This window comes from Lepidothrix coronata, unplaced genomic scaffold, assembly GCF_001604755.1.
Source record: "Lepidothrix coronata isolate B3197 unplaced genomic scaffold, Lepidothrix_coronata-1.0 Scaffold30, whole genome shotgun sequence".
Taxonomy (NCBI): domain Eukaryota; kingdom Metazoa; phylum Chordata; class Aves; order Passeriformes; family Pipridae; genus Lepidothrix; species Lepidothrix coronata.
The window spans coordinates 4,562,270-4,589,919 of record NW_016690210.1 but is presented as its reverse complement, the minus strand read 5'-3'; the positions used below and the strand labels follow the sequence as shown (position 1 = coordinate 4,589,919).

General features: G+C 37.5%; 2 protein-coding genes across 2 annotated transcripts in view; one reads left to right on the top strand and one right to left on the bottom strand.

The window, feature by feature from the left end:
- CASK (calcium/calmodulin dependent serine protein kinase) overlaps nt 1-27,650 on the bottom strand; it is a 202,930-nt gene that overhangs the window by 71,579 nt on the left and 103,701 nt on the right. The window contains exons 6-9 of the mRNA XM_017810874.1: nt 15,507-15,609; nt 5,471-5,646; nt 3,279-3,401; nt 818-901 (exon numbers count right to left, since the gene is read on the bottom strand). Of these exons, the coding sequence (XP_017666363.1) occupies nt 818-901; nt 3,279-3,401; nt 5,471-5,646; nt 15,507-15,609 (486 nt within the window). The remainder of the gene's footprint in view (nt 1-817; nt 902-3,278; nt 3,402-5,470; nt 5,647-15,506; nt 15,610-27,650) is intronic.
- On the top strand, nt 17,247-22,189 carry GPR34 (G protein-coupled receptor 34). The gene is made up of 2 exons (XM_017810953.1): nt 17,247-17,349; nt 19,190-22,189. Exon 2 carries the CDS (start codon nt 19,212-19,214, stop codon nt 20,340-20,342), a length of 1,131 nt encoding a protein of 376 aa, XP_017666442.1. The 5' UTR covers nt 17,247-17,349; nt 19,190-19,211; the 3' UTR covers nt 20,343-22,189.

Here is a 27,650-nt window from a genome sequence, read left to right as displayed (position 1 = left end):
AAATACCTGAAACTGTACCTAGAGCAGAAAAACAGGTTGTATTCTAAAATGTACTAGCTAATATTTGAACGAAAGTACTACCTGGACATACAAACCACCTAAGAGAAATTGCTGTTTATCATGAACTATGGCAACTGGTGCATCCTAATCACCAGCTACATTAAAATTTTGCAAAGCAGCAACTCCTTGTGTATACCTGGCTCTGTGTTTCATTACCAATTGTAAAACAACTCATGAATTGTAATGCTCTATGTTTCTGTTAAAATTTTCTCAACCTTTCAGTAAACTTAAAAATGTTTCTGCTAAACTTTCTGAGAGAGAGGAACTGAAGAGAAACCATGTTGTTTTGGGCTAAAATGTTAACAGTCTTTTCAATTCAGCTAGGAAATAATCCTGTGTGTAGTTAAACATAAAGAGGATAAACTGAAGAATACACATTCGCTCTTCTTGAAAAAGACATTAACAATCATGTTCCTGTTATTATAAATGTAACACAATAATAACAGAAGCCACTGTACTATTCTCTCCAGTAATTCATATTACACAGAATTAATGAACTGATTAAAGATGAAGGCCTCATACACACCTTTGTTGATACCAGACAATTTGCATTGAAATTTAGTTTGAAAACTATTCAGTAAGAAAAGATGAGCATCATTAACAATCATCATTGTAATAAGCATCTGTAAAGGCCCGTTACAACTTTTTATTTTATTACCAACTTCACAGATTTCTCCTACCACTTTTAAAACGGATGAAATATCACACAAAATTCAAGTTACACAATTATACTGTTTTAACACTACATTCAGTTTACCTTTAGTTTTCGTCTTGCATTGAATTTTCTCAATTGTTCTACTGTTTCTGGAAGATGAATCTTGTATGCATAGCGATCTCTCTCCTTAAAAAAACCCACAAAAAACACCCCAGAAGAACATTAAATACAAGCTCTTCATATTCTCTTGACACTAAGAAACCAGACAAAAAAATGTACCAGTGAATAAGTATCCTAAGGAGAATGAGGATTTGTTGCAACTTAAGGAAAACTTCAAGAAACTAAAAGGGATTAAAATACTTTGAAAGAATTCTGAATTTGGGCCAGAGATATTTTCTTTCAGTAGTTTTGTTTTCCACTTTGTAGACCTTAGTCTTTTGTTTTACTGTTGTGCTGTTAGTCTGTGGCTAGCACTGAACTCTGAAGCTGGCAAGCAGAAAGTAGTTCTGCTTCTTGGGATTCACAAATCCCAGTGAAGCAACATGTTCAAGCTCTCTTTTCAGAGGTGCTTGATACTTCAGGCAAGCTTGGGAGATGGGGTAGGATGGCTGGTGATACCAGGTGATGGCTTACAGGAAGAATTCTCCATTGCAGATGCTGATAAAAAAAACCTGCAATGAATAACTGCAGTGACAGTAAGGACAAAACTTGCAGCAGTTGGCTACTGTCTTACCCTGCTCCAAATCATCACAGAAGCTCCACACACATTAATTTAATATAAATGTCTATCACATGCCTCTCCTGAATCAGAGTGAAATCACCATCAGAAGTAATTCAGTCACTCTACAACAGTGGAAATGCCTCTGTCTCATGCTGTATTTGGATCTGTAAATAGTTTAGGAGAAAGCTCTGAGTCAGCAGGGAAGGCTGTTTATCATAGCCAAAAATGGGAGGACTGAGCTTGGAAACAAAGTTGTCTCAAACTAAATGTTCTCTTTCCTTCCATGAATTTCAACAAATAACGACAAGACCAGAAAAAGATTACAGACATCAGAAGTGCTAAACTATATAGGCAGAGCTTGCACATTGACATTACAGAATTGTCTTTTAAACGAGCCTGATCAGCTTAGCTGCTCAAACAACAAAAAATGACAAGGTTTTCTCCCAAAATAATCCTCAGTAAAACCCTTGCTTTGGCATCTAAATGTGGGTAAGCTCACAAAGTGAGGAAAAAGTCAAAATACAAGCAGGTAGAAACAGATCACCTGTTTTAACCACAGGTTAATCACTGGAGTTTAATCAGTTTTAATCACTGGAGTACGATCATTTGGGATTTGCAAACATTGTGTCTCTTTACACACTCTTTGATATTTGATACACTATGTAAGCTCCAGATCAATAGACAGAACTTTGGCTCCTTTTGTGTGGAATGGTTTGAACCTGCAGTTTCCCAATACTCAGAAGAGTTGCCTTAACCACTTATTCCTGAGAGATGCACACTCCTGAGCTCCTTTTATAAGCCAGGCCATTCTGCAGCTTAGAATACAAGAGTCAGAGCCAGAAAGAGAGCAGAGAACTGGAAGAACGCCCATTTACTTGGAGGGAGAAGAACATATGAGCCTGTCCTTCCCAGGTTCTTCTTCTGGGTTTTTTTGTGTCACTATTTGTCTCGTGTAGAGGAAATAAAACAGTCCAGAAGCAGACACCAGAACAGTACCCTTTCAAAACAAGTGCCCTGTTCAAGTTAATGATATTATGACTCTCTCTACCCTTGACCTACGCTATAGGAAAGAAGTAGAGGATAACAAAGAAAAATAGTTAATTCATCACCTTCTGCCAAAGAAAACGCAACATTCTGAATCAGGACTTGCCACTTTATAAATCTGTAGCACACCCATCATTCTCCATCCCCAGTGTTTAGCACAGACTACTGATGGGACTGCTGAGAAGCTACAGCTGTATATTCTCCTGCTCCTGTTGTTTTTCTGCAGCGTTCAGTAACTACTCCTCTGCTGGCTTAAACTGTGTTGTAAATTCTGACACCCCTGAAAAATAATTTGATTACCAGATATCATTTCATTTTATGCAGTCACAGTGGCCTTTGAGTAACATTCCACTCCATATTTCCTTCACTCTGGTTGGATATTTCAGGAATCTAATGTAAGGAAGCAGCACAGTTCAGTAGCATAACATCCTGCAACAGACTGCATGGCTATAAGCATAATAGGAAAGATTTAGGACTGAGCAAAGAGGAGATCAGAAATTATTTCTCTGGAGTCTGAGAGCCACAGAAAGACACATTAATACCTTCCTTAAGCTTTATGCTACACAGCCCTACTCCCTGATGCTGCTGAAGATGTCCAGCTGAGTTCACTCCTGCTTTTAAGAGTTCAAGCCTGGCAATTATCTAAATCTCAGGTTCTAACCCTACAAAGCATTTAAAGCAGATTCTCCCACATTTTGTACAGTTCATGTCTTCTTTGAAAAGCTCAGAGAAGCGAAAAAAATAAATCTTTTTCTCCCTTGAAGCTGAAACTGGTGTGTAAACAGCTGCTTTTACTACCTTTAACCAGGGATGATTCAGTGCTTCATATACTGTTATCCTTTCTGCTGGATCCAGCATAAGCATGCGGCGTACCAGGTCTTTGGCACTTTCAGAAATATGGCTCCATTGCCTAGGATTCATCTGGTTACAAGCAAGAAAAAAAGACATGAAATTAGTAACAAGAACATAGGAAACAACATACTTTTTATTTAAAGGATTACAGGAATTTGACAGTGGTTGGTGCCTGCAAACATTTCATTGCAAAAAAATGTAAAAGAAGTTTCTAAGTTTTTTAATAACTTCTAATAAGTTGTACACTAGTTGCTATTGAAATTGCATAAAAATTGAAAACATAAAACCTGACATATTCTTAGTATTATAATTACAGTATAAGTTTCTACCTGTTCTATATTTTGTTTAGCTAAAAGCGACTCTTCCCTAGGGGAAAAAAAAAATAAAAATTAAGCTTTGTCCGACTGTTAACTATGCCTAAGATAAATGTAGAAATTAAATCCACTCCTGAAATCAATATAAGGAATGGCATGACAATCCATCTGTATCAACCCACAGTTTCATGCCAGTGATTCTGAGTAAAAAGGAAGATAATGCCTGTTGTGAACTATTCTGGTCTTGTCCCAAAGGTACTATGGACAATGGCTCTTCTCAATAAATTCCTTTCAACTTTAAAACAGGTGAGCATCCTCAGCCACTAGGAGAGCATACTGTGATCAACAACACAAGCAATTGCAACACTTTTTAGTGCAGAACTTTATCCTTAGGAGATACCAATGTGAAGGATCATTTAGAATATATTTTCTGCTTGTGCCCAACCAGTCAAAATTATGGATGCCCAACAAAACCGTAATAAAGTAGAGAAAATTATTAATGTAATATAAAGGATTATATCCTTATGCTATTTCTAGGATTTCTTTAACTTATGAAGAACTTAAGTTTTATGCAATGATACACTGCTAACTTTACAAGGTACTAAATGAAAATCCAAAATTACAACTAGACTCTTTTCAATGTTATAATCTGTTCATTTAAAGAGGTCCATTTTATTTAAAATCAGTCTTTACAAAAAACGATCACCTTAAATTGGGGCACTCAGGAACATGAAATCCACATTAATAGTTGTGATTTGTCATTTCTTTTTCAGCTTTAATGAAATGAAGGTAATTGCAAATTTGCAGCAAGATTGTTTAAAAATCCTTACAGTATTTTCACTGAATAGACATATTATTGTGGAAACAGGAACAGAAAAGGAACTAAGAGGACACAATGTGCTGGCCATAACTTTTTTTTTTTTGAAACAAAGGGAAGTTAACTTGTACACTTCCAGAAGGTGTTAGCTGCCTAAGAGACTCCATAAAGAAATCTGCCATAAAGTGAAACTGGAACATCTACCAGCCTGTGCAATCCCAAGAAGAAATGCTGCTGCTTCTAGGAACACAAAACTTAAAGAATGAAAAATGTGCTCCTTAACAAGTGCAGTAACAGTGCTGTCACTTACATTTTGGCAGACTACTGTTAAGTTCATATAGTAAAATACTTCCTAAACCATTTTAGAGACCATCAGGCAGCTTTAGGAGTTTCCGTCCGTAATTTGCCAACGCTCAGCTCATGTGTGACCGAGGTCACAAGGCAGAGCAAAGCTCGTCTTAGACAAAACCGCAAACCCAGTGAAGCTGAAGCTTTAAAGTTGTCTCTTTAATGGTCTGGGATGCTGCTGCTGTGAAACACACTCCTCCTGCCTGCACACTGACCTGCCTGTGGTTGCAAGTGGCTCCTTTTGAATCATCGGCTGCACTTTACTACACACTGTACTGAAAAGAAAAACACCTAACTGCATTTGTTAGGCGCTCTCTTAGTCGAGGATTTAAATAAAAAAAATTTAAATTATCTATAAACCTATGGTAACACGCAATATGTTACACTTCACAGATAAATCTCAGGTAATCCTGCTGGGCTCAATGTACATTTAGGGGCGAGTTGTAACACCCATTTATTATTTCATCTGAGTAAATATTTCTGTATTCTAATTTCTAACATTGATACAAAACACAGCAGGAACAAGAGAGAGAAAATTATCTCTCTTCCTGCATAACAGCTTCAAATTTAAATCAGGCTAAATACAAAAATCAACTTCTAGAAATTTTACCAGCAGAGCTCATCTCACTGGAAAAGGATTCAGGTATACTGTCATTTACCTTGTATTTGCCTTTAATAATGCCTTCAAATAATCTTTCCTTGGTTCCATAAAAAGGCAAACAACCACTTAGCAGGATAAAAAGGATCACGCCACAACCCCAAACATCTACAGGCTTCCCATACGGTTCTCTTTTTACCACTTCTGGGGCCATAAAATGAGGTGTTCCTACACGTCCTAAATGGAAATAAAAAGAAAATTTAGTCAAAGTGATGTGTGTCAAACATGGAAAGAAAGAATATCCCTCCAATAAACTAAAACAGTTTTAATAAATTTTGTTTATGGGTTAAGCTTTTAACACAATGCTTTTTCCCTTAAGTTTAGTATTTATTAAATATATCCAGTGAGACAAATCAGTATTTTCCCTTTCGCTTCATTTATACTTTTATGAATTGAGGAATATTCTATCCTACCCAGCAGACTGTGAAATGAGACTCATATAAGAGCACTATGATTCTTCAGTGAAATTTGGCATATAAAAGTAAACCCACCAATTTGGACAACCTTTGAAACAGGAATTATTTATCCAGAGAGCAAGTACAAAGATATCGAAGAGTTCTAGTCTACACTGATAACTTGAAAAAGCAACATCTAAGTGGCAAGAGCACAGCTAGGTCTGATGCTCTGCCCAAACCTTGGCCAACAAAAATGCAAACCAGCAGCATATGTATTGTTCATTTATTTGAAGCAGGCAATGTCTTACTGCACGTAAGAAGATAATGCTGATTTGTTTCACAAGGTGCTTTCAATGTGTGTCACTCAGTAATGGTTCTGGCACAGTACTCATTTTGGATAGGTAATGAATGTACTCCCACAGAAACAAAACTTACTTAGTACTGATCTTTTTAGTGGATAAAATGTTTAGAATGACTTAAAATAATTTCTCTGTAGCACATTAAGCCAAACAAATGCAGTGAACATTTTACCTCTCCATATAAATGTTTCCCACTGTAAAGAATTTTGTTTCCATTGCAAAAATTAAGCTTTGAATGCTCAGGTCATCACTGACACTTACAAACACTGTAGTCTTTGGACTACCCTGGTTCCATCAAGTACCAACAGGAATAAAAACCCCACAAGTGTAGCAAACTGTCACCACTTGGACCCCTTCATAAATTATTTGTGCTTACTGATAAATACAATGGACTTCAGAGGCTCCACTCAAGGCTTGCAGCACCTCTCTGCAGGCCAGGAGAGTTTCAAATGCAGCCTAGAGAATCTGAGGTGTTTGCAGGGCGTGTATTTAATTCAGTTTTGTATTGTAAAGAGATTCTTGTTTGATTAACCTATCCTGCACACCACTGGCATGGGAGTTAGCTAAGTCACAGCACTGGTAACAAACACCTGTGAGACTATCTGGCAGTAGCTTAGTAAAGACCATCATTTGTTTATCCCACCTACAGCAGGAATAGAGTCTAACCATGCTCTGTTAACTAGCCATACTCACTCCTTTTTCCATCTAAAGGATTACAAAATGGGCAGAAAGATGGCACCTTTTACATCATACTATTCTTAAGGACAAACAATGCCATTGTCAAAATTCTTCACCTTTGTGTTATACCTTTTCCTTCAGAGTGTCAAACAAATGTTAGGGACCTGTCTGTGACAAAGGAATGTTACCTCATCACTAAGCTAGGTCAGCAGCTTAGAACGTCCAGGCTGACCTGACAGCAAAGGGACAGTTCTTTTCTAGGCTAAAGAATAAAAAAAACTGCATCCCTCATATCACTGGGGGAGGAAGAAGGACCCTAACTCTGGACAGAGAAAGACAGAGACAGATGTGGGGAAGATTTCTAATTCTCCTTGCTGTCTATACACAGTTTATAGGCTCATGACGTATCTTCCAGCCTGATAAACCTCGAAGCCAAAGCTTCAAGATCATAAATATGAGGTCAAGAATTATCTCCTTAGATGACTCTCTCTTATTTACATGCCTGGTGATGGGGAAGGGAAGGAAAATGAAGTTATATATAAATCCAATATGCACAAGTTGTTTTTGAAACTCAGGGGTTTTGCTTTTTGTTAATGTGCCTATAAACTTAGTAGGGTTTCCTCACTGTTTTTCCTCCTAGGATGCCATCACAGCAAAAGCATGAACGTTTCCAGCTCTGCATCAGGCTATGCCTGTGCATGAGCAGCAACACCTGCCTGTTCAACCAGCATTTGTCTGTCCCTTAGACTGCTCACGTGACATTAGTGGTGTGCTCACCACTGACTGGAAACCTTTAGTGCAGAGGATCATCAAAGACCACAGAGCAGCCTGGCTTACCCAAGTCTTGTTTATCTCAATGGTGACTTCCTGACAACTTGGGTGCAGAGGGACCCATTTGCCATTTTGGAGCAGGTGCAACCTTTTTTATATGCTGAAAAAAACATTTGCGGTACTAAAGCTTGTTTAAATATTTTTAATCAATATGAATAGAAAATTGTATATAGTCTGAAAATTCTGCCTTCCCACCAGGTTTTATAATTGCTATTATAAAACGTGGCAAGTATAGAGGAAAGTGATTACAAACTGGAGATATCAGTAGAAGACAAGATATCACAAGGACAAAGCAAGCTATTTAAAAGAGACGTTAAACTTTAGGGAGATATACATTTGTCTGGATAAAGTAGCTAATGAAACTATGAATCCTCTGTATCAAATGATAGGTATGTTGATTTAATGTACATTTCCAATAATTACGTGGGACTCAGCTTCGAAACTTCTTTATGTTTCAAATAACAATTGCAGACATGAATGTGGTACTAAAATGACTATGTGCTGTGAGAACTATGCTTAAAGGTTTGGGGTTTGGCTTTGAGGTTTTTTTGTCAATGCATTTAAGTCTGCTGGGCATTTCAGTACAGTGAAGGCTGACCTGCAGAACATCTTGTGTCCTTACAAACAACTACCCATCCTACATTTTCTCTTATGGTGTAAAATAGCACATTTAGCAGCAACACAGGCTACATAAGCAATCCAACAGCATGACTGGGGGCAGGAGTTTATGTGTCAAGGTGCTGGCACTGCGGGGCCTGCAGGGGTGGTGCCTGTGAGAAGCTGGGAATAACCTGCTCTGGACACAGAGAGTTCCAGTGGAACCACTGCAGGGCACATCTGAGCCCAACACTCAGTACAGTGGTGCCTCAGGGAAAGTGTGTGTAAGAAAAGGAAAAAACACTGCCTAGCAAGTGAGGAATATAGGAACTGACATTCCTCATCCCCCTGCACCACTTGGGATTGGGTGGTAAGGGAGTCAGGAGCGAGGGAGTAAAGTTGAGGGGAAGAGGAGGGGAGGAGGTGAAGTTTTAATTTTTGTCTTTGTTTCCCACCGCCCAAATCTATTTGATAGTTCAAGGTTCCTATTTTGCTTTATCTGCTGATCTCACACCAGAATGTGAGGATGCATCTTCACTTGAGTACTCAAGTGCTCTTACAAACTGACAAGCTACAGTTAAAAAACACTGTCCCTCTCTGATCATCACACATTTTCTCACTTGGAAGTCAGAAGGTGTTTCTTCCATCCCAGGTAGAACTGGATCTTTCTTGGCCAGGTTCAAAACCAGTATACCATCAAAAATCCACTTTAATGAACTGCTTGATGTTGAGCAGAGGGAACAGAGCAGTTCAGTAAAAGGAAACACACCACAGGGCTGTTTAAATCCCCAACAGACTGATGCTGTAAACTAGATGAAAAATGGATCTTAACAGCAAGCTGAAAAATCAGTCCTACTAAACCTTAATACTGGCTTTTACATTTAAAATGAGAACTCCATAAATACAAACAAAATGAGAAAGAAGACTAGGCTAACTTAATAGAATCTTGCCATTTACCTTGGTTAGATTATATTTAGTGAAAATAGTTCCAGAATTATTTGGTTTTGTAACCTCTTCAGTACTGATTCCAAGATCCTGATACTTTACGTGAGGGGGTGGAAATCACAACTTTATGTCCATGAAAAAGCAAACCCAGAACAAGCAGAAACTTAAGCGGTTGAAAAAGAACCGTCCAGTCAAACAGGATAAAAAAATGCATATATATGTGTATGTGTATGTATGTATCAGAAAGCCTAAAGTCATTTCTGGCCAGCTGTCATCCTTGTGACCGCTTCACTGGGGTCATCAAAGGAGCAAATGATGATTTCGAGGTTATTCTAAAAAACCTGACCTGAGCAAGGACTGCTGAGCTGTGCCTCTGAACTGCACTTAGCTCAGCACAGTGAATAAAGTGCACACATGAACTTACATAGATTGGGAGTTTTCCAATGTTGCAACTAGAAGAACTGTAAGCTGAATATCAGTAACAGGACAAATACAACCTACAGACAGCAAAGTTGTCTAAAGTCACGGATACTGACTGCTTTTTAGACCATGTATCACTTCTGCTGAAAATCATCTAGTAGAAAATTTGCCTTCTAAACACATCCAGTGTAAAATTTTAAAGTTGTTCTCAACAGTTTGATTATTTTAAAATATTTTAGAAGCTTTTGAATTTTCTTTGGTGTTTTGCGAGAAGCTCTGCATCTTTTGGAGGCAGAGTAAGAACAGTAAGAAAAGGCACTTTCCTCTCTTTAACAGATTACTTCTGCTTTCCACAGGTCTTTCATTCTTCAGGATATAAGAATCACAGATATATTTGAATGACTGCCCACGAAAAAATAACATTTTAATTAAATATATATTGCATGCATGCATACATACAGGATTTTTAGCTGTCAACTAAATTGACTGGAATTAGTCTGTGCTTTTACGTTCTTCTTGTTTGTTCTAAAGTGGCATTAACTGAAACTCATCACTGTATAAAGACTCAGCAGTGGTATGTAGTTAATGTGATACTTCCCTCCATCCATTTCACTGTAAATAAAAGCCTACATCAAAGTGTTTATTGATTTAGGAAGCCCTCAGTGCCTGGATAGGTACAGACATTAGATACCTTATTTCTAGACGTAAACTTCCTTATCAGCCATTTTTGAGGCATGTTGGTTGCCTGTAAATTTATAAAATTGCTAATTGTGCTAATCTTTCCTGTGGATAAACAGAGAGCTTCAGTCTTCAGGTGCTGTCAATCTGATATCATTTACAAGCACTAAAGATAAATTTTGACTTACCTTTGATAATTTAGTTTCTATGACTCTTTCCATATTATTCCAGACAATAGGGCTATGCTTTCCACAAGAAGAAGAGTATATACAGAGACCCAATCAGATTTTGTCATCCCTAAGGCAGGGGACTGATGACCAAGATATCAGAAGGAGAGTCTTTCAACAGCAGTAGTATCTGAACGATGTATAAGGAAACAACTGGAACAAATAATTTTTAGGAAAAAAATGTGAGGTACTAATAAACATCACCATCTGACCTCTCACAATAGTGTAATAAGAATTATGCTCATAAATTAAGGAGTTTCTAAAAGAGTGAGATGTGGAGAATAATGTGGAAGGAATCGAAGAATCACACATAACAGGATCAGAGAGGTCAGTACTTTACTACTCTTAATTCCTTTCCACATTACTCCAGACAATAGAGATGTTTAAAAAGCAGGTGTACAGAGAAGATGAACAGATTAAAAAAAAAAAAAAGATAAAAAAAAAGGAAAAAAAAAGGGCAATTCAGCTTCAGCACAGAAGATTGTCTGAAGAAAATGTATTGTAAAAGATGCATCAGCAGACAACTGGACAACTTCAAATTAGTGTCCAGAAAACGAACAAAGCAAAGCTCACATATTAATGAGACAAATTATAATAATTGATTCAATGGCCTTTTCAGTCATACAACTATGATGGAGGAAGTAAACCTAAATGACTTTTTAACACATCAGCCTCCTCTTAGCACTCCAGTGAACTGGAATTTCTGAGAGACTGTAAAACACAGTTGTAACTTTTAAATAAAATGAAGTCTCTTGGAAGCAAAGAAAGCTTTGCAATACTATTCAGACACTGATGATGAAAAGGAAAAAAAATCTATGCAGTGCAAAAAAACTCCAAAATTTAAAAAAAAAAAGTTTTTTAAACACCAAGAAGAACCAGTTTGGTGAAACACTGAAAAGGCTGCCCAGAGAGGTGGTGCATGCACCAACCCTGGAAGCATTCAAGGTCTGGTTGGACATGGCTCTGAGGAACCTGATCTAGTTGAAGATGTCCCTGCTTATTCCAGAGGGTTGGACTGGATGACCTTTAAAGGTCCCTCCCAACCCAACCATTCTGTGATTCTATGATTATTTTTACATTGACGAGGACAAAACAAAAACAATGAACTTAAAGGATTCTGCTCCCCTTCCCCCCATTCCATAATCTACTTAGAGGGAAATTTATGGCAATGCCTTCCTTTGCTATTTTTGTAGTAAGTCTAAAAGGCCAAATGACAAAGAACCAAGAGCACTTGGTATTTATGTACTGTACTTCCATTAAGAACATATAAGATGTTTTCCAGTAAGAGGATAATTTATGGTAGGATACTATTGGATTTTGAAGCAGCCTAGGGGAGCAAACTAATAACACATAAAAATTTATATTGGGCTTGATTAGTATCATGGTACCTGTGACATTTTGCTGCTAAAGGTACAAAGTGAAAGGCAGTTTACTATCCACAGGTAAGACTTGACAGCTTGTGTAGAACCTCGTATCACTTAGGTCTATAGTTATCTTTTTTTCTGTACTAGTTGAAACCAAGAGAACTTAAGTAGATTAAGTGGAGGAAATAGCACTTGTGAACTCAATGGGTTTTGTTCCTTCAGACTTTTATGCCATATATGAGCTAAAAATCCCAAGACTTAGCATCTAAGATATTCGATATGAGATAAATCTGATGCCACATTTATTTAAGAAAATATTGTGGCAGTTCATACCATATTCTGCAAGAAAAATTGTCCAGGGAAGAAGACAGAGATCATAATGTGAGATTGCTCTATTAAATCACTGAATTCCTTGAGGTTCCACTACTGTAGCTGCATCATAACCATGCAAACACAGACTGTTTCCTGTCTACGTGCTGTTCCATAAAAGAGTTCACTTATAAATCATGATGATCTGTAACTACCACGTATACTGCCAGAATTCCACCTCAAAGTATCTGCTTTGATGTTTCAAGTAAAGCACCTAGTACAGTTTTCCAATTCTGATCATAAGAAGTGCAAGAACAGACCTTCAGAGACTGGTAGCTCATGGAAACAATTTCCTGTAACACAGGCTTCTTATTCACTGCATTGCAGCTTATGGGCAAATAGAGTGGAACAAAGAGTATTTCCTCACATTTTCCCTTCTGGTCTTCTGAAAAAGGAGTTATGGTTAGGCCCTTTTTTTTGGTACTTACTTAATAATAATTAAACTTTGATAAAAATGAACTCAACTGGGGTTGTTAGATGATAAAATACAGTCATGATCCTAAAATCTATTCCACAGACATTTCCATTAATGACATCTTAGTGTGATGTCATAGCTTGTTGTCATGAGCTCCCTTACACTTCTGTTAAATAACTATCTACCTGCTTGAAAGAACATTACAGTTACAATCCTTCTCAACAACACAAGTCTATCTTTGGACTTTCATCAAAAGATTGGGATTCATCTACCTTTAATGCCCAGGGCTTAGTTTAACTTTACTACAGAAACTCTTCCCCTCACACCCATCAATCCAAGCACACTGGAAAAAAGATGTCTTTTGTTAAGTTAAAAAAGTTTTGCAGTCCCAAACAAAGCAAAAGCCATGTGCTTGAAGGATGGCTTTGAAGACGCTGAGGGAGAAAATTCCCTTCAATTTGTTCTCCTGGGCCTACACAGAATCTGGCCTTTCCAGGCACGGGTGTGTCAATGCACAAAGGTAAGCAAAACAGCACAAATGAAGCACAGGGGGGTTTAGGTCAGTAAAAGAACCTTAGTGCCATAACCACTTTTATTTAATAGAGAGTTTCTTTTCTGATGTGTGAACCGCCAAATACAGGAACTGCCATGCCAAAAGGGAATAACTGAGTATGTTAAGCTGAATCAGTGTTTTACACTAAAAATTAGAAAAGCAATGTGAAAGTGGGTAGGTTGGTTATGATACTACCCAAACTTCTCTGTATGGAGAGTTCCTATTTCACTTATGAGACAATTGAGAAAAAAGAAGTGTTAGTTACTAGTATGACAAAACTGATCCATAGGGCATATCGATGACATTCTTAGACAAACGTGTAGACCAACGTTGTTTTGTAAGAAATGTATAGCCCAGTTCAGTCAGTCACTATTGTTAACTTTCCTATAACAAATATGGGTGATATTGTAAAGCTGAAGAAATAAAATCTTGCCAGTGTTACGTAGGGGACTGTCTAGTAATGTGCCTTCAGGTAGGATTCTGGCAGGGAAAAGAATTGCCAGGTAACAGATGTGCTATAAAGACTGGAATGGAAGATGAGAAGAAAGAGAGAAGGAGTCTGTCATAGAGAAAACTTGAAATAAGCAAAAGAACTGAGACCTTCCATGGTATATAAATGAAGTGGAATTACTCTGTATGTCCCTGAAAACGAGTGAAATTTGAAGCTGAAAGTAACAAGTGCTAATGAAAGACTGCAAACTAGAAATGACAGTTGGGAGAGGGGGGAAAAAGTGTATAAAGGCAGACCAATATGGCATAAGTTGAGATGGAAGAGGCAAAAGACACAGAGAAATATAGTGAAGAGGCCTGAGAAGCTTCTGTAAGTGCTGCACACAGAACCACCGACAGTGGTAACTGCATGGAGGTTGGGCACAGGAACAGTGAGTGGGACCTGCAGAACAGTGAACAGTAACAGAAAAGGAAGGCCACGACCAATTTGGGGAAAAATGCTGTAATCTTTTTACAAAGTTGAACTTGATGTTTCTTGCAAGACAATTAGTAGTCTGAAAGAAAGTACACTGTATCTCATTACCTCCAGAAGAGTAGTTGAAACAGAAGAAATGGATAAAGTTGCTCAGTGAGAACATAAAGAAGAAAAATGAGAGAATCTTAAACAAAAGTGTAGAAACTATCACTTAAAAAAGCAGTGGCTGAGGTACAGATAATTTGAGTAACACAAGAGAAGAAAAGAAAGGAGTGACCTTTTTATTAAAGAAACAACAGTAGCTTAACTGAATGGGTATTTTATTTGAAAGGATGTCTCTAAGTAATTAGACACTTGGATATTTCCAGGGTATCAGAGACATCTGGAAGGGAATCGAGGCTGTTGGTATGTTTATATTGGACTTACTTTTTTATTTAAAAAGCATATAAAAGCCAAATTGACACAGAACTTTAAGTAATTGGATTAGGAAATCTGAGTTTTTGAAGAAGCATAGTACTGATAGGAAGTTACTCATTTTGAGGAAAAAATATTAAAACTAATAAAATTTTTTTGTTGTGGTCTCCTACTCTGGCAACGAAAGCATCAGAAAATTGATTGGGTCTTCATCTGTGCAGGCTGATTAAAGCATAACCCTATTGTCTGGAACAATATGGAAGGCAGCTAGAGGAAATAAAATCCACAGAAAACAAAACACACTTAGTCAAAAAATATACATACGTATCAAGATATTGATGTCTTATGCAATAATTACAATGAAATATTAAAACACAGAAAAGAGTCACATGTGAAAACTAGTAAGGTTTTGCTATTAAACAGCTCAGCATTCTGCCAGGAATTGCCTATGAAACATAGGGGAGCGCTGATGATGCTGCACTAAGTCCTTACTCAACTGCTTTGACAGACATTTCAACCCTGACAGCATTTTTATTTGCTTTCCTTTATCAGGCACGGAAGAATTAAGCCAAAGATTGTATTAAAGTGGAAAATTCTTTGGTTTTTTTCAGTTTTATTATGATCAAACCAGCGTAAGCTCATGTTGAGTAACACTCAGAGGGATTTAAGACTCAGTACCTAAATGCACAACAATCATACATTCTACTAGCAGTTTAGCTAAACTGCGTGCATTTATAATGCTAACAAAGTTCTAAGTGAAAGATTATTTTTGAGCTCTTGTTTTGCAGGCCAGGCTGTGCCACAGGAACAGAACTCTGCAGTACAACATGCATCAATACTAAATAACTTCGAAGGAAAATTTCTTACCTCCAGCAACTAGCCCAGACTCTCCTAATTGAATTGCTACCCCGAAGCCACCAAGCTTTACTGGGGCTGAATTCTCTTTTGAGGCAAGGAGTACACAGTGCGGCTGAAAAGAAAAAAATCCAGACAAATTATTATATTGTTTGAGAAATACAATTTGTATTTTAGAACTTATTTTCATAAATTTGCAAACAGAAGCTAAAAGTTCGTGTGGTTTGTTTGGATGGTTGTTTTTTTTTTTTAATCATGTCTTAATTTCAGACTTTTTTTTTCCCTCTCTGCCATAGACTCCTCTTTCTGCATTGTTTTCCTTTCTATTGTCCCAGGCACAGCAAAATCCTTTCAGGACTTACAGAACTTGCAAGGAACACAAAGTGAAATCATACTGGAGATAAAAATTTATGCCTATAATTTCTTACCTGGTATTACTTTTTCTTTTTACCTTCCCCCTTAAGCCTTACACTGTTTCAATTCTCCAGCAGAAATATCCTGACTATGACAGACTTTGTGGGATTTTATCCTTCACAGAGAACAGAAACCACTACTTTGAGCCTTAATCACAGAATTCAGTGAGCATTTCTCAAATGCAGGAAAGAAAAGGAACTTCCCTGTGATGTTTCTAATAAATATTGTAATGAAGGATATTGTTTTGGTTTCTAAACTGCATTTCAGGCACAGTCATCCATATCCTCGATTTTCCACAAATAAGAGTGAGGTGTAACATACGAAAATGAAATAATATTTTACAACAATCTGGATAGATACTGGCTGGTGTAGGAGGAAGCAACATACATACAAAATCTATTAGAACACAATTTAGTATTTAACACACATACCCAAACTATTGCATTTAATACAGAACAACTTCCTGCATTTACTTAAAGCCTCCCTTTTAAATACCATATTATTTAAAAGGAAGAATGTCAACTTTGTATACTACTTCCTGAGAATATGTTAGTGCTTAAATTACAAAACTAGGAAGTCAGTGCACAGGAGGTACGAGAATTTCAATCTGACTACCTGTAAAGTCATCATCTGTAACCACCCACCTCTTCTTTTAAAACAGTTTCAATTGTATGAGAGTGAACACCTTCAAAGACAATGCTCTTGAGATCTTCATTAAATTTAGGCCTCCCTATGTCAGGTCTTCTAGAATCCACTTTCAAATGTCCAGTTTATAAATGTAATTTTCAATTCCTTACACCCTATTCAAAACAGTATTACCAGGTGGTATTATTGCTGCACATTGTATTTCACTTCTGCCTTACTGTAATGGTTAAGCTGCACATTTTGGGCACTTTAATATCCTCTCATTGCTATCATTTTCAGTGAAAAAGATCAACCTCAAATTTCCAGCTGCAGGCAAGGAGCAAGGCAGATGGGAGAACTACACCAACAAAAGCAAAATGTACCATTTCACTGTAGTGTTGATCTATCTTTATCCTACAGTTGAAAAAGTGACACTACTTCCACGACAGTGCTGAGACAGCAGGCTGTACCAACATCATTATCATCCAAAAAGCCACCGACAGTGCTCACCAGAAACAAAGCTCCTGAGAAAAAAATTAAGATCTCCAATTCAGAGTGAAACTCTGAGAAGATTTTATTATAGAACCTCTCCCAGCAAAGCCCAGATAAACTGAGTTTTGCTTTTTAAAAATGTCTTTTTTAAAAAAACAAAACAGTTGCAACACTAGTTAAACTTCCCCTTGTTGCCAGTTGTACCGTGTCAGCTGATGTTCATCACTTTCATAGAGAAGCTTTCTAATAAGAGGACCTGCATGTTACTCCTCCCTGTCTTCACCAGCGGTTTTGAAAATCAGCAGAAGTTCTTAACACATAAATGGTAAGTGCCTTCTTTTATACTTAAGCCGCAGTAAAACAAATTTCTATTGAAGTTTCTCTTAACTGCAAAGGTGCCACTGACCATTTCTTAAATATAGCTTCATTTTAACATGCTGCTTGCTTATGAGTGACACAACTTATGACAGTGAAAAGTTATGTTTCCAATGCATCTGCAGTGTAATCGATGCTTCTCTCTTTCTTATTGTTCTAAACTTGTCACTGCTTATGCAAATCATGATGTCAAGCATTTCTATAGGAAAGCAACAAACAAGAAATCATAGCAGTAGAGAGGCTTCAAGATGTATTTGAAAGCACCATGTTTTAAAACTGGCCTTTTAAAGTTACTTCTTGCCCTGATAATATCAAACGGCAAATATGGAAACAGCTATTTTTGAAACTGCTAACATACTCTGCAAGTTTAATGCAACTGTATGGTCAGATAACACGGGATGTTAAAATACTTCAGACTGTCCTCTCAGTAGTTCAGATCCTGTATGTACATTAGGTCCTCCTAAGAATTTTACCTGAAGTGTTGCCATTTTCACTGCTGTAGCTGTATCACACACTTAAATGTAAATTTGCATTTTTAAGACCTAGCACGCAAATTGCATAGCCTAGACACAGACTTTGCCTAAAACCTACTTTAAGGTTATGTATATAGCAGAGTTTTCTTGTTGGTTTGTTTGTTGGGTTTTTTTTGTAACAATTGCCAGACAACAAAGTTCAGAGAACCAAAACCACTTCTGACACTTTTGTGAGATTAGGGGAAAAAAAACCTTTCCTCTGTAAAAAAATAAAATTCTAAAGAAACTTTTTTATGGAGTCTTTTGTTGCTATGATAAACAAGTTGAAGAAAAAAATTTATCATTACAAATCAGTCTTAACCATCTCTCTAAACAGCTTAGTGCACTCTGTTCTAACCACACACTTTTTTGGTTTTCCTTCCTTGGTCAAAACTGACTTTTATCTTCCAGATTGTACCTTCCTGGTCAGCAATGAGCTCAGTGAAATTAAAAACTTTGAAATGAAAACAAGGAAAACAATGAAAGCAAGGAAGACTTGAAAACAATCTGTTACTGCATTAATGTAATTCCCAGTTAATACTAGTTTATTTGTGTAATACTGATTTGTGAACAGTCAAGAAAAGGAAAAAACCACTTAAATTTATATGAAGATATAGATTATTAAAGACAAGCTACTGTAATAGTACTGGCTCATGGTGTTATAACAGATTACATAGCCAAAGAAATATTAATTCACAACTGCTTTTCTAATTGAAAACTACTGGCTTGCATGTGAGAGATCCTGGGTACTTATTTAAAACTAACACCAGTGAGTTTAGACTTGTTTTAATATATTTCTATGTACTTTATATCAACATTGAGAATACTTCACTTAGCTATACTTACCTGTCCTTGCATCTTAAAAAGTTTTCTTAGAAAGACTAATCCTAAAAACTAAACTTAAAAAAATTATTTGTACTTGCAGATAAGTCAAAATAAATTAAAAAAAAAAGATTTCTTGACTGTGCAGCAAAACTTAATAGCTGATTTTTAAAACAGCACAAGACAGTAATACAGATGCAATTATACTACCAGTTATCTATTTGAGTACTCTATACCCTCTGTTCTTGCCTACAGATTATTCTAGACTTACATTGTATCATGATATCTGGCTGCAAGTTCTTCTACTCAGCTACAGCAACATATTTGGCATATTTACTTCCTTTAGTTACTGCCTTTTATGTTTATATCATGTTAGACTGTATGCAATGAAGCAAACAGACACAAGATGATCCTATGGAGATCTAATTCTTAAAATTTCTCTTTGTTTCTTTACAGAACAGCTAAAAAACCCTCAAAAATGATGGCTGCAGCTTCAGCTGATTCACTGACACACAAAAACTTCTGGAGTAACCAAACCAGCATGGCCATAAATGCCTCAGAAATTCAAAACAATGACAGTTGTGCCTTAGACGACAACTCGCTGTCACTCACTTTGATAGTTTTTTATTCTATTATTTTTGTTGTTGGATTGGCTGGAAATATTACAGCCCTGTTTGCCTTCCTGTGCATTCATCAGAAAAGGAATTCTATCCAAGTTTACTTGCTAAACGTGGCTGTTGCAGACCTTCTGTTGATCTTCTGTCTTCCCCTCCGAATACTCCATCACGCCAACAAAAACATTTGGATGTTTGGACGGATTTTATGCAAGATTGTAGGAACTCTGTTTTACATGAACATGTATATTAGCATAGTACTGTTGGGACTAATCAGTCTAGATCGTTATATAAAAATAACTAAGTCTGTGAAGCGTCCTAAAATGTTAACTCCGACACGAAGTATTCAGATTTGTTGCGTCGTGTGGGCAATTGCACTAACAGGATTTACAGTAGTAGTTGCACCATCTTTCTTTAAGAGTGAGGACAGCAATTCTACTCTGTGCTTTCATTACCGAAGTAAACAGAAAGCAAAGACAGAAGCGATTTTAAATTATATCACGGTACTAATTTTTTGGATAGTTTTTTTCCTCTTGATCCTTTCGTATGTTAAAATCGCCAAGAACCTTCTGCAAATTTCGAGGAGAAGATCAAATTTTCCCAATGCAGGAAAATACACCAAAACAGCAAGAAATTCCTTCATTGTACTCATCATTTTCACCGTCTGTTTTGTTCCTTATCACATGTTCCGGTTTGTCTACATTACATCACAGTTACAAAACCCCTCCTGTTATTGGAAGGAGATCATTCACAAATGCAATGAGGTGATGCTCATATTTTCATCATTTAACAGCTGCCTAGACCCAGTTATGTATTTCCTCATGTCCAGAAGCGTCCGTAAGGCTGTATTCCAACTTATTTGCAGAAAAATTCATGGAGAGTCAAGCCTAAATATGGAAAGCACTTCAGACATAAAACTTGGACAATACACACAGGAGAGATTATCTACTATCACTCCCCACTCAAGTTATTCAAGGAAGAAGTTTGTGGTTTGACTGTTTAGATGAATGGATTTCTCTCTATTGCTCCAGGACATCGATTGCAGATCATGAAATGCTAAACTGTACAGCTACTAATCCTGCCTCTTTCTTCCTGGTCACAAAATGAGAAGTCTTGCTTCTGGTTGTGAAAACGAGAAGTTACTTTTCACAAGTATTTTGCTCTTGTTTATTCATGAAAACAAATTAGGAAGTTCTCGGACATCCTCTGTTGGACTAAACTAGAACACTAACTCTTTAAGGAGATTTCCATGAAGGGGTCTGAACCTGTATAAGGAATCTTGTATATATACATTAATATTAGTAATTTGTGTATGAAAATAATAGATGAATTTTGCAAAAAGTAAATTGTGTCCTATTTGAAAGATCTATATAAACCATTACAGATTTTATATAACTCTCTGTTTTAATAGGTTTCAAAGAGATCAGTATTTTGACTATATCTATAAATGTATTTTATTGAAGAAAATATTTTAGAATTTAGCAGCATATGTGGCTTGAAAATGAGGTGAAGAATACAACAGCCATTAATTCAGTTATAATTACAGAAGATACACTTAGTTTTATTAAACAGCAAAATTAAAATATTCAAGCCTCCTAAAACCCTTATTATATCTTCAACAGTTTAATGAATGTCAAGGTCGAACAAGTAAGGAAAAGCAAGCAATGCTTTCAGAAAATGAGAAATTAATGAAGGAGAGATGATATGGAGGTATTTTCAATTACCTAAGATTTCTTTCAAACTCTGACAAATTTGGTGGCTGCAGCTACACAAAGTAGTTCAGCAAGGCACATAAACTCAGAGAACTGAGCACAGAGGGCAGCCTGGCTCAGTCACTGTTCTACTTGCAGATTTCTAAAGCCACACATTTCAGCTGCATGCTTGTGATTAAAATAATCTTGGTAACTGCTGATGCTGTGTGAACAGCAATGGAACAGCAATGCCCCACAGATACAGCTGGACTCTCAGATTAAAACTAAACAGGCTTATGTATTTAGGCACAAACAAATCCCAAAGTGCAACATTTTTTAAAAAACAGGGAGTTGAAGGTGGGGGTTGTCTGGCCCAAAGATGACTAAAGCAGCAGTTATGCCATGAACAATTTAAACGTCTGGTGTAACAGGACAGAGAGGTGAACGAAGTACAGGTTAGATGTTAAGCTCCATAAAAGAAGGATTTATTGTCTTGACACATACAAACAATATAGCTCAAGTAAGCAGGTGTAAAGAAATTGGTTTTAATATGACTACCAGTAACTTCTCTAATGGATCACATGACTTTTAATGTCAAATCTGTGCCCAAATGTGGATTTTTACTAATTCATTATAATATTCTGGTTTTACAGAAGTTATTCATAATACTCTTACTGAACAAACTAAATATAAGACTTCATCTCTGCTAGATATAAACTTGATTTAATTTTGATGTGATTTTACATAACTTAGATTTGGTGAAAACGAGTATAAACATGTTAAACCAATTACAATGACTAGCCAATCTATTTTGTTTTCTTTTTTTTTTAATAAAAAATTGTGGGATTTTTTAATCTCCAAAAGAAAGATTCCTATAAACATGTAATTTCGTAAAGGTGCAATGGCAACTGCGTTTTTTCCTAAGCACTTCACCTTACAATGAAGGCATTTGTACAATAATTTCTGACTGATTCTCACAATAATTGCATTTCATGATCTTTTATCTATCATCTTGTGATACATCCTATGATATGTATGCTTCTCGTGGTTCTCTGTTTGTACAGTGCAATTCTCCTATGCAGTACTGCAGTTGTACGTAGTTACATCAACTTTGGTAAGTCTAATAGAGTTTATAAACCATAATTTCACAAGATTCATATATTATCATTCTTTGTCTATAGTTATTCTGTGAGCAGTTGATCGATGACACTGACCAGCAGGCTGGGGTGAGGGTGTGGGCTGGGGAACACAGAACAGAACACACACAAATGACATGGTGCAACTTGAACAAAATATAAATTCTAAAATTCTTTTGAACAAACCATTCAATTTAAACCAGAATTTTCATTTACAAGGACTTCAACTCATGGACACAGCACCATTGCAAAACCAGACTTAGATATCTTCAGAACATCTAGTAATAGTACAGGGTGTTAATGCTGCAAATCCAGGCTGCATTAAATAAATCAACTCTACAGCTCAGAAATGGAAATCGGGAAGGGAGCGGGTCTATAAGAAAGTCTGTAAGAGCAGGTATGGCACAGAAGAGGGAAACAGTTATGACTTCATGATCTCCACAGAGTAGCAGTTAGAACAAAGAAACAACCCCAAAAAGCGACCAGACAAGTGAAAACCTTTTGGATTTCCGCAACTACATAAATCAGTGCTTCAAGATGTTAAAGGCCAGATGTATCAGCTGGCTCAGAAAGGGATCTGAAACTAGACTGCACTGTCATATAGGAAGCAATTACTACTGACCAAAAAACAAAAGCAGGTATCTTTACTGTTTTTAAAAAATATTTAATCCTTACATATTTTTTGCTGCGATCAATTTTCGCAAACTTGAGGGTAACATGCCAGGCTTTGCAAAACAATATTACTGAAGAGCAAACAGTCCTGAAACAACCTGGGAGATCTGCTCAAAGTTACACTGTGACATGTCAAATGACCACATAATTAGTCACTTTAATAGTGTATCTTACTTCTCCTCTTAGCAGTGCTTCCTAAGAATTATCAGGGTCAACCAGAGCAATTTCCTGAGCCTTCAGGTGAATTTCAATATGAAAATAATTTTATTTATTCTTCTTTTCGTGATTAAAGCCTAACTGAATGCACATCTCATAATCTGCACAAAATTTTGTTTTCCTTTTTATTGAAATCTCCAACACATCTTTGAATTTCATTTGCTGTACCAGAATGTCACCTCTTTTTTTAGTATGCAAAAATGGGTCCATATTCTTCATTAGCATAAATACTAGTTAGAAAATGTATATAAGGTATATATGCTCCCTAGCTACTTATTTACCTTTTGGACTTGACATATACATTAATAGCTATGTTGTGTTACACATATTCCTTAAAATAAATGGAAAACATAAGCAAAGAAACTACACTGTTTACCAGACACAAGTTTATAACTTGAATCATAAACGTGTTAGAGTGTACCTGGTTTGAGTGAACAGCTGTGCTGGTTTTGGCTGGGGTAGACATAGATTTAGCTGGGATAGATTTCTTCACAGTAGTTGGTACTGGCTGTGGTCTGGGTTTGTGATCAAAACAGTGTTAATAACACAGGGATGTTTTAGCTACTGCTAAGCAGCACTTGCACAACATCAAAGACTTCTCTGCCTCTCAGAACACCCACCAGAGAGGACACAGGGGGTGCACATGGAGCTGGGAGAGGACACTGCTGGGACAGATGAGCCCTACTGACCACAGGGACATCCCAGAGCACCTGGTGTCAGGCTCAGCAACAAAAGCCAAGCAGGAAGTTTGCCAGGGCTGCCATTTCTCAGGAATTCGCTGGGCATTGGTCAGCCGGGTGTGAGCATTTGGGGTTTCCTTCTATCACTTGTTTTTCTTGGTTTTTTATATCTCTTTTTTTTTTCTTTGTCTTTAAACTCACTACACTCTCTTTATCACAAACCATGAGTTTTCTCACTTTTACGCTACCAGTTCCCCCTCTCAGCCCAGGGGAGAGAAAGCAAGCAAGCATCTGCATGGGGTTTAGGTGCCTACAGGGATGAAACCACAACAACCCTCTTTGGCACCCAACACGGGTTCAAAGGGTTTGAGATAACGGCAGATTTGACCATAGAGTGTCAGAAGAGAGGAGGGAGCACCAGAAGGAGTGGTCTTTTCTGCAGCAGAGCAGCCACAAGAATGAGGGAGGGAAGAGGCAAAAGTCACAAACAAGTTTTCACACCTTTACCCTTCTGATTCTCTTTCTCATCCCAGTGAGGGGGAGCGAGCAAGCGGCTGTGTGGGGCTTACTTGTCTACCAGGGTTAAACCACAACTTCAAGTTTCATTTTCACACTGAAATTAACTGTAATTATGGTTTTAACCTGCAAAATGGTGGTTTTCATGAGGGCATACAATTATCCATTATTTTGATAGCACAACATAGGAAAATTTAATTGAATTACTTCCCTCAGGATATCAGTCAATGAAACCATAAAAGAGGAGTGCAGCTTACATCACTGATAAACAAGTAAGAATTACATTATTCCCAGAACTGGGAAGTTCACATATGGAAGCTTTGGTTTAATGCTTTCTGACAGCATGTACAGAACCAGGAGAGAGAGGAGGGGGATGTGTTGTACAAAGGTACAGAGAAAAAGAAAGGTTGATAATGTTCCACCAATCCAAAATGTATCTTCTGTAGCACTGCAAACCTTCTGCCAGCCTTTTTTCCATCCCTTAAACAAAATTCCAACTACTCAGGGCTCTGTGGAATCCAAGAGAGCTGAGAAAGTGCAAAAAAGCTGTCGCAATGTTCACTGATCATAGAGTGGATTGGTAGGAAAACTCTGAGAAGAGCTGTTGTTCAACAGACATTGTGAGAGTTAAGCCATTTTGTGAGGGAAGTAAATCAATCAAATCTTTCCATGTTGTGTTATCAAAATAATTGATTTGTCTGTCCCCATGAAAACTGGGGGTAAGGGATGAAGCTGGAAAAAGCCTTAACACTAACTACACAGTTAGAGTGGGAGATGCAGAAATAAGAAGATCAGTTGCAGAGAAATGAATAATTTTCTACTGTTGTACTTCAAAGTGAGAAAAAATGAGGAGTAAATGGTAAGTCTTGGTTCCTTTAAGTTTGCATACAGTAAGTAGTATACCTCTGCACCTATTATAAAGCAAGGCCAGCTTCTTCATAGAACTCTCAAACCACAGATATAAGTGACTGTGCGTTAAAATCAAAAATATACTTGCTATTCCTTACACAAAAATTCTCACTAGGTAAAGATGAAAACACAAACATGGTCAACAACAAATTAAAACTCTGAAGAAAAGACAGGATCATTTTTGTCAGAGGGTACAGAAGTGTTCTTTATCAGTAAGGAATGATTTTTGCAGCTGTGCTGGTTGGTTTGAGCTTAAACCGCGATAGCAGCCAAAAGAAGCTACCTTTTAAAGTATCAGTTTTGCTTTTACTGCAGTGTTTTAGATTTTTACTTTTGCTTTATTACTTTTGTATTTTCACAGAAGCTTAAGAAGAAATTGGAAATCCCAAACAGTTGTTACACAAAAACATATTTAAATTGAAAAACCATAAATTACAGTATGGTGCAGAACAACAGAGAAAGCTTCCTATTTGTCTCTGATGATCAACACAGTTTTCATGTTAAAAACCAATTTCTGAAGTTAACAATAAAAATCCTCATGAGCAATACACAGACAGTGGTTTTTTATAAGCAAATATAGTTGTAAAGACCTCTGGGAGATGTACAATGACAGTAACATTAAAAGACCTGAAGTATAAGATGGAAGATTATTTTTATTAGTATTGTCATCCTCAAGCTAAGTTTTCCATACTAAAAGACGTTGCTTGGCTTGTGTTTTGCCTGTCCAGGTAAAACAATTACCCAGACCCTGTGAAACACTTAACTCTGCACATTGTACGACAACCAAGGAATTGAAACTGTGAGTGCAACATATCCCCATTTCTATATCCTTAAAGATACCACAGAGCTGCACTGCACACACTTATAATTCAGCAAACAACATGGGAACTTTCATTTGAGGTCTTGTTTTGCTGAACCACAAGGGAAGTTTTAAAAACTGGTGAAAATAAATCACCAGTGAACACCAAACAGAGACCTATGTTAAATCTGCCCAATATTTTTATCTTCACTGATTCAGCACAATGCTCAGCTCGAGTAGATTTAAACATGAGCTTAGACGATTTCGCTTTGATAAGCACTTCTTACAGTATTAAATACATATACTGATTATAGAGAAAATCCTCATTAAATCATGACAACAAAAGTGCTGTGCACACACTGGGTCACCCCTGCATGGAAAGCTGACAAGCAGGCAGAGGGGAATCATGGTGCTCTACAACAATTCTCCTGATACAAGTGTCCAACTGGAAATGGTTATTGTGCAGTGCATCTGTCTTAAAGAGTTTATGCAGTCAAAAATGCCTTTCAATTTGAATGTTTAAGGAAAAAAAAACCATTCCCATCAAAACTAAGCATCAAAAGTCAAAGTCCTAGGCAAGCTACTTGGTAAATGATTTTTCTAGAAAGAAGACATGGATTGGACTTGTATAGTAGCCAGTGTACCTTAAGAGACTTATCTTGGTATTAAATGCAATACAGTGGGATCTTGGGCCTTCTACAGTACAGGCACCTGGACTGCTACAGAGGCCAGAAGTAACTAAGCTGCTGCCTCCTTCCATCCCACAAGGAGCAACTGCTGCCAACATATTCCATACTCAGCTGTACAGCAGGAACTGGTTATAACATGTGACATGATAGGTATGGGTTATAAATGGCCAACTGAAACATCTTTCACAGAATGGGTCACGTTGGAATGAACCACAGTGGGTTTCATCTGGTCCAACCTCCCTGCTCAAGCAGGGTCATCCCAGAGCACATGACACAGGATGGTATCCAGATGAGTCTGGAATATCTCCCATTAGGAAATATTCCAGTGAGGGAGACTCCATAACCTCTCTGGGCAATCCGTTCCAGTGCTCGGTCACTGCACAGGAAAGAAGTTCTTCTTCCTCATGTTCAGGTGGAACTTCCTGGGCATCAGTTTCTGCTTGTTGCCTCTTGTCCTGTTGCTGGGTTGAGCTTGCTCCATCCTCTGACACCTCCCTTCAGATACTTGTGTACATTGATGGGTTCCCCTCTCAATCACGTTTCAAGGCTAAACAGGCCCAAATCCCTCAGCCTTTCCTCATTAGTGAGGGGTTCCAGTCCCTTGATCATCTTTGTCACCCTCCGCTGGACTTGCTCCAGGATCTCCAGGTCTCTCTTGTGCTGAGGAGCCCAGAACTGGACACAGCACTCCAGGTGATCCTCAGCAGGGCTGAGTAGAAGGGCAGGATCACTTCCCTGACCTGCTGGCAATGCTCTTCCTAGTGCAGCCCAGGATCCCATTGGCCTTCTTGCTCCCCAGGACACTCTGCTGGCTCCTGGACAGCTTGTTGTCCATCAGGACCCCCAGGTCCTTCTCCACAGAGCTGCTTTCTAACAGGTCAGCCCTCAGCCTGTCCTGGTACCTGGGGTTATTCTTCTCCAGCTGCAGGGCCCTGCACTTGCCTTTGTTGAATTTCAGAGAGTTCTTCTCTGCCCATCTCTCCAGCCTGCCGAGG